Source organism: Pseudopipra pipra, chromosome 1, assembly GCF_036250125.1.
Source record: "Pseudopipra pipra isolate bDixPip1 chromosome 1, bDixPip1.hap1, whole genome shotgun sequence".
NCBI lineage: Eukaryota > Metazoa > Chordata > Aves > Passeriformes > Pipridae > Pseudopipra > Pseudopipra pipra.
This window is the reverse complement of record NC_087549.1, coordinates 37,066,059-37,080,485: the sequence shown is the minus strand read 5'-3', so window position 1 is coordinate 37,080,485 and position 14,427 is coordinate 37,066,059. Positions and strand designations below refer to the sequence as shown.

At 39.8% G+C, this 14,427-nt stretch overlaps 2 protein-coding genes across 19 annotated transcripts in view; one reads left to right on the top strand and one right to left on the bottom strand.

Moving 5' to 3' along the window:
- The window catches only part of CLVS1 (clavesin 1), a 100,420-nt gene extending 93,097 nt beyond the window's left edge, over positions 1-7,323 (top strand). For all 5 annotated transcript variants that reach the window (XM_064652215.1, XM_064652181.1, XM_064652207.1 and 2 more), the window contains one exon: positions 6,050-7,323. In XM_064652215.1, coding sequence (XP_064508285.1) covers positions 6,050-6,137 — 88 coding nt within the window. In that variant the 3' untranslated portion in view covers positions 6,138-7,323. The remainder of the gene's footprint in view (positions 1-6,049) is intronic.
- The window catches only part of ASPH (aspartate beta-hydroxylase), a 111,359-nt gene continuing 104,247 nt past the window's right edge, over positions 7,316-14,427 (bottom strand). For all 14 annotated transcript variants that reach the window (XM_064652048.1, XM_064652058.1, XM_064652080.1 and 11 more), the window contains one exon: positions 7,316-11,642. In XM_064652048.1, the coding sequence (XP_064508118.1) occupies positions 11,492-11,642 (151 nt within the window). In that variant the 3' untranslated portion in view covers positions 7,316-11,491. The remainder of the gene's footprint in view (positions 11,643-14,427) is intronic.

Genomic DNA, 14,427 nt, shown 5'->3' with positions numbered 1-14,427 from the left:
GTCACTGGAATGGGAGCAAAAAAGGCAGGCTGAAAGATGAGGCAGGAGTAAAGGACTGGAATGTCTGAACAAGGGGACTTGAAGCTGTTGGGCTAAAAAGAGCATTTGATGGGCAAGAAAATGGGGATGAGCAGAAAAAGCATGAGTGGTGATGATAAGTGCATGTGTGTGTGTTCATGAATATTCATAAAGTTTGGGAAGAAATTTTTTCATTAGCTGGCCTGAAATTCGTTTTTTAGATATCAAATTCTGCATACTTTATAGTAGCTCTGCTGAATCTGCTGTACATTGGTGTTTGCTGCTGCAGTGTTGTCTTTATTTGGTCCCACTACTAGGTTTACCTTTTGATAGGTGACATATGGGACTCCAGGGGATTAAGTGTCTCCCAGGAACTCCTGTCTCAAGCAGGTTCTCCTATTCCTTCTATGTGACAAAAAGCATGTGGAAGACTCAGTCTATAGCAGAGAAAGGAAATGAAGAGGCCAAGCTCCCATCCGTGCCTTTCTCCTGCCCTGGACTTGGGATTGTGACCTAGGCAAAATTTTGACACAGAAGCTCAGAGCACTTAGAAGTGGGAGATATATGGCAAATCCACACTGATGAAGAAAGACTGAGATGTGCACCCTAGTTCCCAGGTTGGTGGCATAGACCAATTCCTGTCTGTATTACCCAGGGATAGCCTCTGCCAGAGGAGTCTGGCTGCATTTGCCCTGCATAGTGCCTAGCTCTTGCTCCCCTCTGGGTCTCAGTGTCCTGAAGATATGAGACTATATGTGCTGTGTCAAATACTTAGGCATTTCTGTATGTTTTCATGATTCAGAGTGTCTGCAGCAAGCTGAGAGCTGTGTCACAGCCCACCAGAGAACTGGTTTTACAGCAAGTGCCAAAGGGTATGCACTGCACCCCAGGGGTGTGGTGTGGGCTAAGGGACAGGTCATGACTGGGTGCCCAGCTGGCCAGGCCACAGTTAGAGCCGAAAGTGGTACAGTGTCATCCCTACCCCTCTCTGGTGCACACCCTGCAGTGAGCTGTGCAGTGGAGACAAGCAGTCATGGCCAGATGTCCGGAAAGGAAAGGCATGGAGAGAGCTGTCAGGCATAGGTAGGATGAGGGGTTTTGTGCTGGGCTTCAGTCTGCAGCAGTTGCCTCTTTAGCAGTGCAGGCGCATTCACAGTGACTTCTTCACACAATTAGTTAGTTAGGCACAGATCTGGGCCAGGGTTGCCCCTGAATTTGATGTGCCAAGGCACTACTCAGAGACCTCTCCCTAGGGTGTGCTCACCACGAGGGAGAAAGGTGATCACTGCTGCCACAGTGGCCACGAAGTCAGCTTCCATTTGGGAAGTGCAGCAGCTTGCCACTGCTGTCCTGTTGGCTAAGCCCTGGACTAGCAGTAAGGTTATGCCACAGTTTTCATGCTGCTTTTCCCCTTGACTCACAATGCCAGTGGATTACTTCACAGCCCAACTACGCCCCTAGACATTGATGCTGCTGCATCTCTTTGCAGTGCTGTGGTTGGTGTACCAAAGCTGCCACTCCAGGCAGGTCTCTGCAGCACAGTACTCTGCTATCTTCATGCAAAGTTGTGAGCCAGCACAAGGAGAAGCTGCAGACTTGCACTGGCAAGAGATTTGAATAGGGCTTATGAGCCTGGGCAGAGAGCCACATGTCATGGCTCCTGTGCTGGGGTTGTGCACTGCTGAGCAGGGCTTGCAGCATCTGCCCACACCACCTGGGAATCATTTCATTTTTAAGTCCTTTCAATAACAAAAGAGCACCTTTCACACTCGTACATCTGCATTGTTTCTGTGATACTGGGGAATAAGCCTTGTTTTTCCCGCTTGATAAAGCCATACACTGAAGGTGTGTTGCAGCACACTCTGAGGTGCTGCACCACCATCTGCAGTCTGATGGGAAGGGAGGAGGGCAGAGAAAGAAATGCCTGTCAGACCTTGTCGATACAAACATTCATGGGTGTGATTTTAAAAAAATGCTTATTATGTTTTGTAAAGGGAATGAATAATTGGGAGATGAAAAGCACTGAGATACTGGTGAAATGTGAATGGAAGTTGAGGAAAATGAGCAGATGGAAGGTGAGAGTTAGAAAATAGAGTCACACTGTGATCTGCAATGTGTCACTGAGAGTTTGAAGCCTCCTGCTCTTAGGGAAAAAAACATGCCACCCTCCTTTTTCCACCACAAACACCCTGAAAGGAAGGCCAGCACAAACACATCCTCACTCCTGTGGGCTGCAGCACAGCAGCATTGCTGTGATGAAAAGCATAAAATGAGGGATCAGAGAACTGGAAGATGTCTGTTCAGACAAACATGCTATGATATTCTGGCAGTTACTGTTAGCTCAGTGCAGGATTTTGGGACTGTACCTTTTATGGGAAACAAAACTGATGCCCAACACACATCAACTCCTGTGAGCTGAATGACAGCAGCTATACTCTGACAAGAGCCTCCTGAAACCAGTGCAGCTAGAAGGCCTGCACCCAGTCTTACATGGTTTTTGACTGAACTGCAGACAGTTGCATTAAAGTGACCACACACATAAAGCCATCTGTTCTCTTAGATATTGATGTACATACCTATGCAGTGCTGTCATTTGAAATATATGGCTGGCCTGCTGGAGAAACAGCTGGGTACTGTTGATTTTCCAGATTTCCAAATATTCTTGCTGAACAGTATAACAACCATGGGGGGGTTGATTGACGCTTTAAATGGACCACACTCAGATGGTACCTAGGGTTCAGAAGTGAGACTTGGAATTCATTTCTCTTTACATTTTCACTTTGCTCTCCTAAGCAAGGTTATCTAGCCTTGGAATCTAGGGTAGTAAAGTCTATGGGCATTGACTTGTCTTTTAATTGCTTTGGATTTAGCTCCCACCCCACTGTGATCATGTACTTTTACAGGAGCTAAGTCTCCTGCGTGGATCATGTTAAAGAAAGACAAGCACATTGTCTGCCAGCTTAGGGCAGTGACCCTATCCATGTGATACAAACAGTTGTCTACTTTTGCTAAAATTTAAGTCAACCAGATCCTCCACAAACAAGCATCTTTCAAACTGGTTCCTGAGAATTTTTAGCTGAAAAAGGAGGAAAACCAAAAGTCTTTGAATTCAATTATGCTCATTTAAAATTCCAGAGTTGCAGGACAAGTGTCACATTTCTGGTGAGTATTGAAGGTAATATAGTGAAGGTGAATATTGAAGGTGTGAGGCAGTCCAGGCCATGATATGTAGGAAACATTTCCTCACAAGTCATGAAACCTGTTCTTTCTGGTGTTAACAGATGAGAACTCATCAGAACAGGGACTTGAATGTAGGTAACCAATGAATCATAATGTTTAGACCATATGTTTAGAACAGGTCAGATGAATAGCACCCTGGGAATGTTTATTTCTCTCTGTCATTTATCACACAGTGACCATAGATGTCTGATGGTGAGACACATCAAAACACAAGTGACTAAAATGTATTGATAGTAGGAGTCAGCCAACGTAATTTTTGTTTCCTGCTTAGATGATTAGTTCATTCCTTGCCTAGGCCAAAATGACTTTGACATGTCTTGAATGTTAGAAACTAGCTGCATTCATTCTTCTAAGTGTAATTAAATTGTATGATTTTAGGCACTATGATGGCCTCTTGGCCTCCACCTGTTACTCCAGAAGGACAGGAGTCCTCTACAAGTCTTATAAAACCCAGAGTCACAAGCATTTTTCAGAAAAAAAAAAACCAAAAAACAACAAAACCATGATGTATTAGGAAAATGGAAATCCAAATACAAGTCCTTTTTTTGTGGTGTCTTAGAAAATAGCGATGATTGTTCAAACCATGACTGTGCCCTTCAGACAGATGTGAGAATTGCTTATTTTAGGATATATATTTCTGCTAAAAGCAGCTTTTAGCAGAAATAGAACAGAAATTGTTGCTGCAGAGCTTAGCAGATACAAAAATCCCAATTTGATCCCTCTTCACATTATTCAGAAAGGCTGGGCATAGCATTTGAATCATTTGGCATTTTGAATTTGGAGGTCAGGTGGGTTACAATGCGTCTACTTGATGCTCTGGCTATTTTGTCTCTGTGTGAAAAGGAATAGCATGGGACCTGCACACAGAGCTTGGCATTACATTTTTCCCAAGGTGGTGTGAATCCAAGTACCAGTATGGAGGAGAAACTGGTATCTTGCTGTTCTAGATGCAAAAAGTTTTGGGTATGTAATGACGTGAAAGCAGAGGTGATCAGCTGTGACCAGAAAAGGCAAAATTGTGAGATTTTTCACAGTTGACTTAGAAAGGAAACTTTCTGCTGTGTGCTGGCAAATGCTGCAAAGGATATGCAACTTTTTACATCCATTGAAGGGCAGTGGATCAGACAGAAGCAATACATTGGTGACAAGTATTAATCAGTACTATTTAATAATAATTTAACCTGGTAATCCAGAAAAGAAAGTAAAAACCTGCTAATGTTGTGATTTAAATCCATTCTGTATCAGTTTTGAAGCCATATGATTAGTTTTTACTGCCACGTACTAGAAATATGTAAATTGCCATTTTGCATAATGTCCCAAAGCAGTTGCTTTTCTATATTAAAATGCAATCATAAACATTATGCATGTCACATATTTGTAAAAAATATGCAGAGAAAACATTTGGGCAAACAAAATTTTCTCTGAAAATTTTGGCATAAAAACTTCCCATTGGGCAACCAGTTTTTATCTTTCTTTGGAGATTTTTTTTTAAATGAAATTTTTTAATTATGCTTTAATGAAAGCTCCAGGCATAAGTATAATTATGATACAAGTTATTCACAGTCATGGTATTCAATCCTGATCAAGTGCTACAGTACCAAAGGATGGAATTTATTAAGGATTCTTATCAAAAGAGAGGTGACATCTAATTTCATGAAATAGCTAAAGCTTAAATGAACAACTGGGAACCACAAACACATCATGTAGGGAGTGAGAGCTACCCCTAATTATAAAAAGCTAACCATGAGGAAACTGGCTCCTTAAAATGATACTATGCACTATGTGAATGATTGGGCTGGATGACTCTACCTCCACTTTTGAAAAAGATCCCTTTATAAAAGTTCCCGAATCACACAGTGATTTTGTTCTAAAGCTCATTGTCCACTCCAAACTTGCTAAGAGGTAACTTCTAGCCCAAAGCAGAGAAAATGGAAGATAACAAATCTCTGTAATAATAAACTCATCAGATCCTTCTTCAATAGGCAAGCAAACACTAGAGCACACAGACCTCAGAAAATGAAAGAGTCTTGAATTTTTCCACTATTTTAAGCCCATTCAGCTTTTGTTACTGCAAGAAATCATGATGTTCTACTTTCTCTAGTGTTTACTCAATTTTTTACATGTTGGAGTTTTTTGGTCCACTAATAACAATGGTTCAGTTATGCTTCCCACCTTGAAGACAGAAATGAGTATAAAATAGACTAGCCCTGAATAAAGTTCTCCTTCAGGGGTGTAGACAGGAAGAAAAACTGCAGGACTAGGCACACCAGAAGCTTCCTCATTGTCATATTAACTCTGGCTTCTTCATTGATCTTGCGTAACTCATGGTAGCCCTGCCCCTTAAACTCCTACATCATGTGATTTGTCTACTTGTATTTCTTGAGATTTGCAACAAGCATGAGCTGAGACTTGCCCCTGCAAGCACTTGTGCAAATGACTGCTTTCCAGCAGTCAGCTTGCTTCACACAAGCAGTTTTGCCTAGAAAGACATCAAGCACCCACAGACCTCATGGTATTGCAGGGTCAGGTCTTTAAGTTGGTGAGCACGTTCAGCATTACGGATAGTAGGTAAGCATTAAATATTTTGACAGCATTTGAGATTTCCAGTGAGTCACATCCCTGTTCATATTTAAAGGAATGTTTCTCAAACTCCTTATGCTTTCCACGGAAAATAATTAAGAAGCCATAAAGATGAAAATGGACTAAAGCAAAGAAAGATCATAAAACAAAAGCAGGAAGGTGAGTGCTTCTGCAGCAGTCCTTGCTAGCACGTGTGTCTTCTTGCTTTCAGGTCCCAGTCCGTGGTGGAAGCTGGCACACTGAAACACGAAGACCCGGGGGAAAGCGAGAACACCCAACCACTGCTGGCTCTGGACTGAGGTCCCACATGCCCAGCAGACACAGATCCATGAACAGACTTCCACCGTACCAGAGACCCACAGAGCACACCACACACAGACACACATGCACACACACATGTGTTTTGCTTGATGGCAAGTCCTTCATGTTTCCTGACCAAGTAACAACCGTCACCAGCCATCCGTCCGTGCGGCCGACGCTGAACAAAAACTGAGAAATTTCTATTGACACAGGAATCTGTCCATATACAAAGAATTTCTTTTTTTTTTTTTTGAGTTATGACATTAAAATATTGGAAATGGTGGAACTGCATTCTCTGTTTAAAGAAACCAGGGTATGTCAGTAGTTTTCCTGAAGACTTCATCAGGGATGCTCATTTTATAGAAGCTAAGGGGTTGAGTTTTAAAGAAAAGCATCTCGAATTTAAACTTTGCACTGTAATCAGTAAGTGTAATCTGCATCAGAGGGCAGAATCATCATTTACACAGTATTTGAGTTTTACAGAAGGATTTTGCATTTAAAAAAAAGAAAAAAAAACCACCAAAAAACCCCCCAAAAACCCAATGCCAGCATAATACCATTCAACATGCTACTTTGTGACTGCCTCATCCATGCTGCTTATATAGGGGGGAGGTCACATTTCAGTATCTAGCAAAAATTGTTCTTAACTTTTGGAGCCCTCATAAAACTGTCAGCTAAAGTGGAATGAGCTGTGTGGGCAGCAGATGCGCACAATTTGAAATGCAACTATTTAATTTTAATGTGTTTTTCCACAGGCAACTCAGGAGCCTATTAGATACGTGCGTGTGCATGTGTGTGCACATGTGGTGGTGGTGGGGTGCCAGGGAGACCCATTGGACACATTCAGCAGTGATTAATGGTTCAATCCAGATTGTTTCATTCAGGTCACAACAACAAATGAAAGCTCTGCAGAGCCATTTACCCCCTTCCCTCCTGCAGTCAAGGAAAGGTGTAGCCAGAAGGGTATGCTGATTGCAGATACAGGCCATGGCTAAAATGGAAAAGGACAACTTATAATTAATTATTCAGTACCAGCTTCTGCTAGAAGGAAATGCTGAAGAATAGAAGAACTGAAATGCCAAAGATCAGTTTGTTATTTCTCTCTTTGCTCTAGTTGCAAAGAATACCATCCCTTCATTGAAATGGAAACCGGATTAAAGAAATAAAAGAAAAATCATTATCGAATTGCATGTTCAGTGACTTTATTTCCTAAAACAGTTACAACCACTGTACACACCTTTATTCTTCAATTATATTGCCATATATTGGCAATTTACTAGAACAAGTGGTTAGCAACAACATATCAAAGGTAGCAGAGTAAACCATACATACAAAATGAGATGATAATAGGCACAAGGGTTTTTAATGTGCCCCTGGAACATTCACTGAATTCTTAAGTGTTACACTGAAGTGACAATATAGTTCAAGTGGACATGGTCAGCCTTAACAGATGGACTAACAAAATACTGCCTTTATCTACAACAACATTTTATGCCTGCACAGGGCAGAAAGGACATCCTGCCAGATCCTATCAACACACCTGGGATTTACGCACCAGTATTTGTACAGAATAACCTCATTCAGACTAACCTCCTCCTACAGCAACACGTTATTGATACAAAGCCTGGCCTCCATGATAAAGAGTGAGTCTTTAAGGCAGTGGATGGTCCACGCAAGGCAACACAGGAGTTAGAAAAAGAAGCAGAAGCTTGCAGCTTCCAGGAACATTAAACATAGAAGATGATTGAGCCCATTTATCTTTGGGATTTCTTCCATTCCCAATCCCCTGACATTACCACCTATTACAGGATGTCAAGTCCCAGTAGAAGGATATAGCTCCCTTCCCTTCCCTGGGCTCACGGACACTCAAAGGCATTTGGATTTGTCAAAGAGAACTTGCTTAAAGCAGAAAGCAAAAACTTAAACAGACAAAAAAGACAGACATTGGCTAGTGTACTGCAGCATTAAGGAAGAAATACTTTGGTTTGTGATTTTTCTCTGTTAATACAGAGAAAAACACGTAATCTCTGTTACCCCCACTGCCACTGAGTCTTTGTGATGATCTGTTACAATCACTGTTCATTGAAGTGGGTCTTGTTCTGTCCAAGAAGTGCAAATATCACTGAAATCCAGCCCTTGAAGATCAAACCTTGCAAAGGATTAGAATTATTTCTTTTCTATAACTGTGATATGAATAAATACATCTGATGCCTTGTATATAACTGTATGAAGCTTGTATTTAACCGTAGGATTTTATAGAGACTGTGCAAAGAAGGTAATGACAGGCAGGATGGAACCCACCTCCTATCATCATGATGAGTATATACTGCCTTACAGACTACATTGCCCTTGTCTGCCATTTCCTTCTGTAAATAAACCTAACTAAAAAAAAGTTAAATTGCAATAGATCTCCATTTAAAAAGCATTTCCATTCATTTCTTCTCTTGGCACTTCCAATGCTGAAAAGCTTTTTCAAGACAAAATACCAGTTGGCAAACAGGAATACCTAAAATAATATACCAGTTGTTCACTGCATAATTTCTGTAGTCTGCTATATGTATCTTCCCCATGTATATAGCTAATACAGTAACTGTACCTAACAAAACAACATGCTCTCAGCTTCCTGCCTTGTAGGCATGGAGTAGATTCACTTCAGTGTTGCAGGAGCTATTCATAGTATACCTTGTCTTATTAAAGGCACTTAAGATTTTTAAATGGCCAATGTATCACTACACAATCTAATGAACAGTGCTACTCCAGCACACACAAGGCTTGGGTAGATTACTTTTATCTATTTGCCAGTTTTATCTATTTGTCAATTGCAATTGGAAAAGATGAAGTATAAGCCTTCAAAAGAACAATGAAACAATATGAAGGATGGCATGGATTTTCATAAATAAAACTCCAAAATTTTACCTTTAGCATTTAATCTGAGCTATAGAAACTAAAATGCAATATCAATAAAAATATTCCTAAACCACAAATTTTTGTTTCAAAAGTTTTTGTTTCTTTCTTTACAAACTGTCTTTATTTAAGAGAATTAGAAAATAGTTTATAATTTATACTGCTTGATCACTTCACAGAGATATAAAATACAGCCTCTGATTTAACAACTACCAGGAGATTTAAAAAACGTTTTTACTCTTTTAACCCTCACAATAATGAGTACCTTATTTCCACTTTTGCATAATTCTCCTAACAAACTCCAGAAGTATCTTTTAATTTTCTAAAGTGTGAAACTTCTAAATCTTTTCATTTTTCATTATTATTAACTGAGAACTGTTACTTTCTTGTACATTGTGTATAGTCTCAGGATTATTTTTGATATGAACAACACATTAAAACCTAATTATCTTAGCTGTCTAAAACTGACTCTTGATCAGAGAAGGTTTATCAGTTTACTATTCAAAAAGGAAATTAAAGTGCACACTTCCAGAAACTGGTTACACTAATTTATGGTGTAATCACCATGTGTTATATGGCATTACAAAATTTAATTACCTAGTAAAATACAAAATCTGAAGAGCATTCAGCTTATGGGAATGCAAAGCTCTTATCTGTATTTTGCTTTAGCAAATGCAGCATTCAGGTCACAATATTTAGGTACCACAACATAGTCTCTGCAGTAATAAACCACTGAGTATTACACAAATAAGATGACTGTTCAGTGTCCTTTGGACAACAAAGCCAAAGCTGTGGAGACTAAGTAACTTCAATGTCTCCTTGATTAGTGTTTGTCTCTTACAACCCTCAGAAGTGATGCCACTGCTCTGGACGAGTCCTGAGCATCCCAGCACAACTGTCCACACCCAGCTGGTGTTGCAAGTGAGTAGGTCACAGCCTGACATAAACATCACAGTGCAACCTCTGGTCTCTCTCTCCTGTTAGTGTTCTTAGAAGTTAATAGTGGAGGGTCCTGCACTCTCCATTTCCCATTAAACAGTACAGACCCCAAAGACTTGACAACTTCTTAAACATCCAGCAAGTTCTCTTTCTTGAAAATAGGCCTTTTTACGATATAGTAAATTCCGTATGGCAAATACAGAGCATCCTGTAAACAGTACTGGGATCAGACTCATTCAGCATTATGTTCTACGTTTCAAAATAAGGAAAACACCATTAGGTTAATTAGAGTATCATTCTAGTACTCTGTAGGATGCTGGCAGCAGAAGTTAATACAAGTTAATAACCTGAAGCTCTTTGTCTGCTCTGCATTCTGGCAGGAAACCCAAGTTAGACCTTGTCCTTCTGCCCAAAGCACAAGAAATTCTTCATATATTTTTTTTCTGCTGAATGACCAGTCAAGGGCAGCCAAGGAGGAGCCCCTGGAAAGAGGTGCCCCAGACTCTTGCTGAGTAGAAAAAGGATATCACATCACAAGCTTTTGTAACGACAGGAAAAACAGCAGCTCACCATATAATCCTATGAACTGTCAAGCACTTTACAATCTGAGGCCACAAATGTCACATTTGCTCAACATTTTCCAAAATCACATTATCAAACTGAAAGTTGCCTGCTAACTAAGAGAACTATTTTGTTTTAGAAGAACAAAGCTTCACTAGGCAGCTGATTATGCAAGTTTCTATTTGCATTTCCAGGAAGGCAAAAGAAGGCCACACTTAGCAAAAATTAAATCTGTTCATACATAATGTTTTCCTTCTGCAGATAGCTAGAGACACACTTGTATATATAGTGTTTTTTTTTTAAAAATAGTGGTTAATTAAAGAAGATTTGTTCATAATTAAGCTAGAAAAATACAATTACTCAGGTAGAAAAAGTACAAAACTCACATAATCCATTCACATTATCTACAGTGATAACATAGGGACATGTTCTAAGCCTAAAGCAGCTAACATTACAACTGCAGACTGATTTTCAAAGTCGGTTGTGTGCATACGTTTGCAAATATCTTACATATTGCTTCCCAGATAAAAGCCTGGGAAGTATTTCCTAGATGTAGAATCATAAATCTTGTGCCTGAACGTGGTCAAGCATATGACAAACTGACTGGTTCTGTACATATAATATAGGCATGGCAAAACCATCTGCACATTCCTCAGTTTGAAAATCCACATCTATTGCTTTTTGGCTGACAAGATTCATATTTTCAAACTTGCAGCCAGAAAAACAATACACATCAGTGCTGTATCGGTATGAAACAAAAAATGGCTTCTTTTTTTTAGTTTTTTCCTTTTTTTTTCTTTTTTTTTTAAACCAAGTCCTCTCTGATTGTAGAATGTCATTCTTTCTTATCCTTAAAATACTCGTATACTTCGTATGCTGGATAAATTAATCCCATTTGCATACTCCAAAGAGGTAAAGCTCCTCTGTGCCACATATCAGAAGGAACCCCTTAAATAGCAGGAAGGGTGCGTCTCTGTTGTGCTGTTAACTCAGGGTGCCACACATCCACAATGAATATCAGGCGATAATTTTCAGCATCCTGCCATACTTCATGTTCGAAAGAGTCATCAAAAATAAGAACTTTCCCTTCTTCCCAGGCTCTGCAACACAAAAAAGAACATACTTTAGTGTAGTATTCGAAGGGCCGTGGAGCAGGCAAGCTATATATCAGCTCTGAAGATGCTCTTGGACATATGAGAAAGATTTAAACAGCACAGATTGCACAGTCAAGATTTCACTATGTAATATAAAGAGATTGGAGTATCAAAGTTTTAATTGAAATAAACTACAGAAAGATTAGTCTTATGGACCTTCATATTACTGAATGGATCTTTTCCCCTCACTCTGCATAGTTATGCCCACAAACACATTTAGACATTTATGATATATGTTATTTATGTACTTTTAATGAATTGAGTCCATTAAGCAGAGAGTGGGTATAATACTGGTGTAATAATCCACTTTCCTTCTTTTCTAATCAGATACATTAGTGATGTACAGAGGTGATGGAAGCTGAGGGAATGACTAGTAATATGGTCATATGGTTTGAAAAGAAATTACATTAAATCAATTTGCTTTTTCTAAAAATCAGAACGACAGAACTCATCATGGTTAACATTTCTGGGATGTTAACAGTCTTGTGTCTTAAGTCCATTCAAAGCACTAAGCCTAAAGATTTCTCTTGAGAATAAGGTTGGAATGCCATACAGTACACTGGGTTGACTATACTGTTATAGCTGAACTGGAAGAATGAGATCCCATAACTCAAAGCCCTTCTGCTTGCCAAGTACTGGTTAGGCAGAACAGATCACTAAACAGATGTAAACACCCTAGGTGAGTGTTATTACAGCAGCGAAGAGTCATATTTTAACAGTAGTACTTTTCCAAGATCAGTAGCTTTGTTAGGCACAAAATGGGATACGTGCAATTTACTCAAAGTGACTTGGTTTTGAGCACCTCCATTGTTAGAAAAATCAACAAAGAGACTTTGTATAAAGTGTTAACGGGTAGAAGAATCAGTACTTCTGTCAATTTTATGAAGTATGGAATCACAGAATAATTTAGGTCGGAAGAAACTTTGGAAGGGCATGTGGTCCAAGCCTTGGCTCATAGCAAGACTCACTGCAAAGTTAGATCCAACTTTGAGGTTAGATGGGATATTAAAAAATCCACTAGTGAAGAACCTCAGATATCTGCAAACACAGGCACTCCACTATCTCTTCCTATGTTTCACCAATCTCACTGTGAAAACTTCCTTCTATCAAGATGAAATTTTCTTCACTGCCTGTAAGTGTAGATACCCTTTCCAGAAGATTTATAGTGAGGAGGTTAGAGCTTGTTTCACTTAGGAACCCTTTCCTGCCTAGGAAGAAGCATCTTTCTCAAAGATGGTTGGATATTTTTTTCCTCCCTCATTCCAGAGGAAGCTTTCAAGCTCTCTCTCTGGGAAGAGGAGAGATAAACCCTCACAGATGTTATGGGTCTCTGTGTTTGGGGAGGGGGTGGGGGGAAGTAGTGACGATAAAAGCCAAGGAAGAAATGGAGGGGCGTGCCTTTCTCAAGCTCAGTGTTCAAACACTGTTAGGAATTTTCCCTTGTAAGTCTAGTGTTCTTCACTTCAGAATAAATTTTTCTGAAATCCTTCCACTGCCTGGCATTTTGGGGGTACCTGTTATCTTCACACCGTCACTTGCATCCATTACCTCTCATTCTATAACTGCACCTCTCTGAAAAGAGCCTGGCTCTGTCTTCTGCATAGTCACCCATTAGTAGTTGAAGACAGTAACTATGCTCCTCTTTAGCCTTCTTGTTTTGAGACTCCAAACCAGTTTGTTCAGCTTCTCCAGTCTCCTAATCATCTTTTCATCCTCCACTGGAGTCCCTCTAGTTTATCAATGACTTTTTTTGTACTGAAGAGTCCCATACTGGACATAGTACTCCAGAGGCAGTGTCTTGAGTAGAGAGGGGAAAAAATTGCATTCCTCAAACTGCTTCCTACAAACTTTATTATTAATACAGTCCAGTACACAGCTAGCCTTCATCAAGCCAAAAGAAGTTTGTAAGTCATGTTCAACTTGGCCCCTAGGACCCTTAAGCTCTTTTCTGCTAAGCTGCTTTTCCATGCAGTCACAAGGTGTAACAAGGTGTTGATCTCTTATCAGCTGCAGGGCTTTGTATTTGCCTTTGTTGAACTTACTCAAGTTTCAGCTGGCATGCTTCTCCAGCCTGCTGAGACCTGGATTCATAATTTTGAAGTTTAACACCTGATTATATCCCTTCAGGTGAGACTGGATGAAAAACGGTCAAATTAACAATGGGCAAAGCTTTCCTTCCTAAAGCCACTCTACAATGAACACTCTACATAATCAAGTGTTTTAACAGAATTCCTTAGTAGCTGAAGCAGTTCAAGAGAATGGATGCCCTTAAAAGGAGTTAAGCACTATGGACAGTAACAAAGGTAAAGAAACAAAAGCCTTGCCATCAAAGATGGAAATGCACTGCTTAAGCTCATTCAGCTGTGTCCATTCACAGAGAAAACAACTTCTTCCAAAACCAGGGTGAAAAATAAATTCATCTCCGTATTTTTTAATTTTTAATTCAACAAAAGCAAAAACATCAAAATGTATGGAGTTCTGCTGTAATGTTCTGAAGAGAAATGGAAATTGAAATCGGATAATTTCAACTGAAATGATCATCTAAACATAATTTAAGCAAGAGTAGATAAACCAGAAAGCATAAGATAGTAAAAAAAACCACACTGACTTGCATACAGACGTCAGCCTTTTGCAGGTTTCAGCTATGTGCATCATGTGGGGGTTTTTTTGCTCTCACATTAGTTATCTGGCAACAAAAATGTTCTGTGTCATATAGACCCTGAGTTGCTGC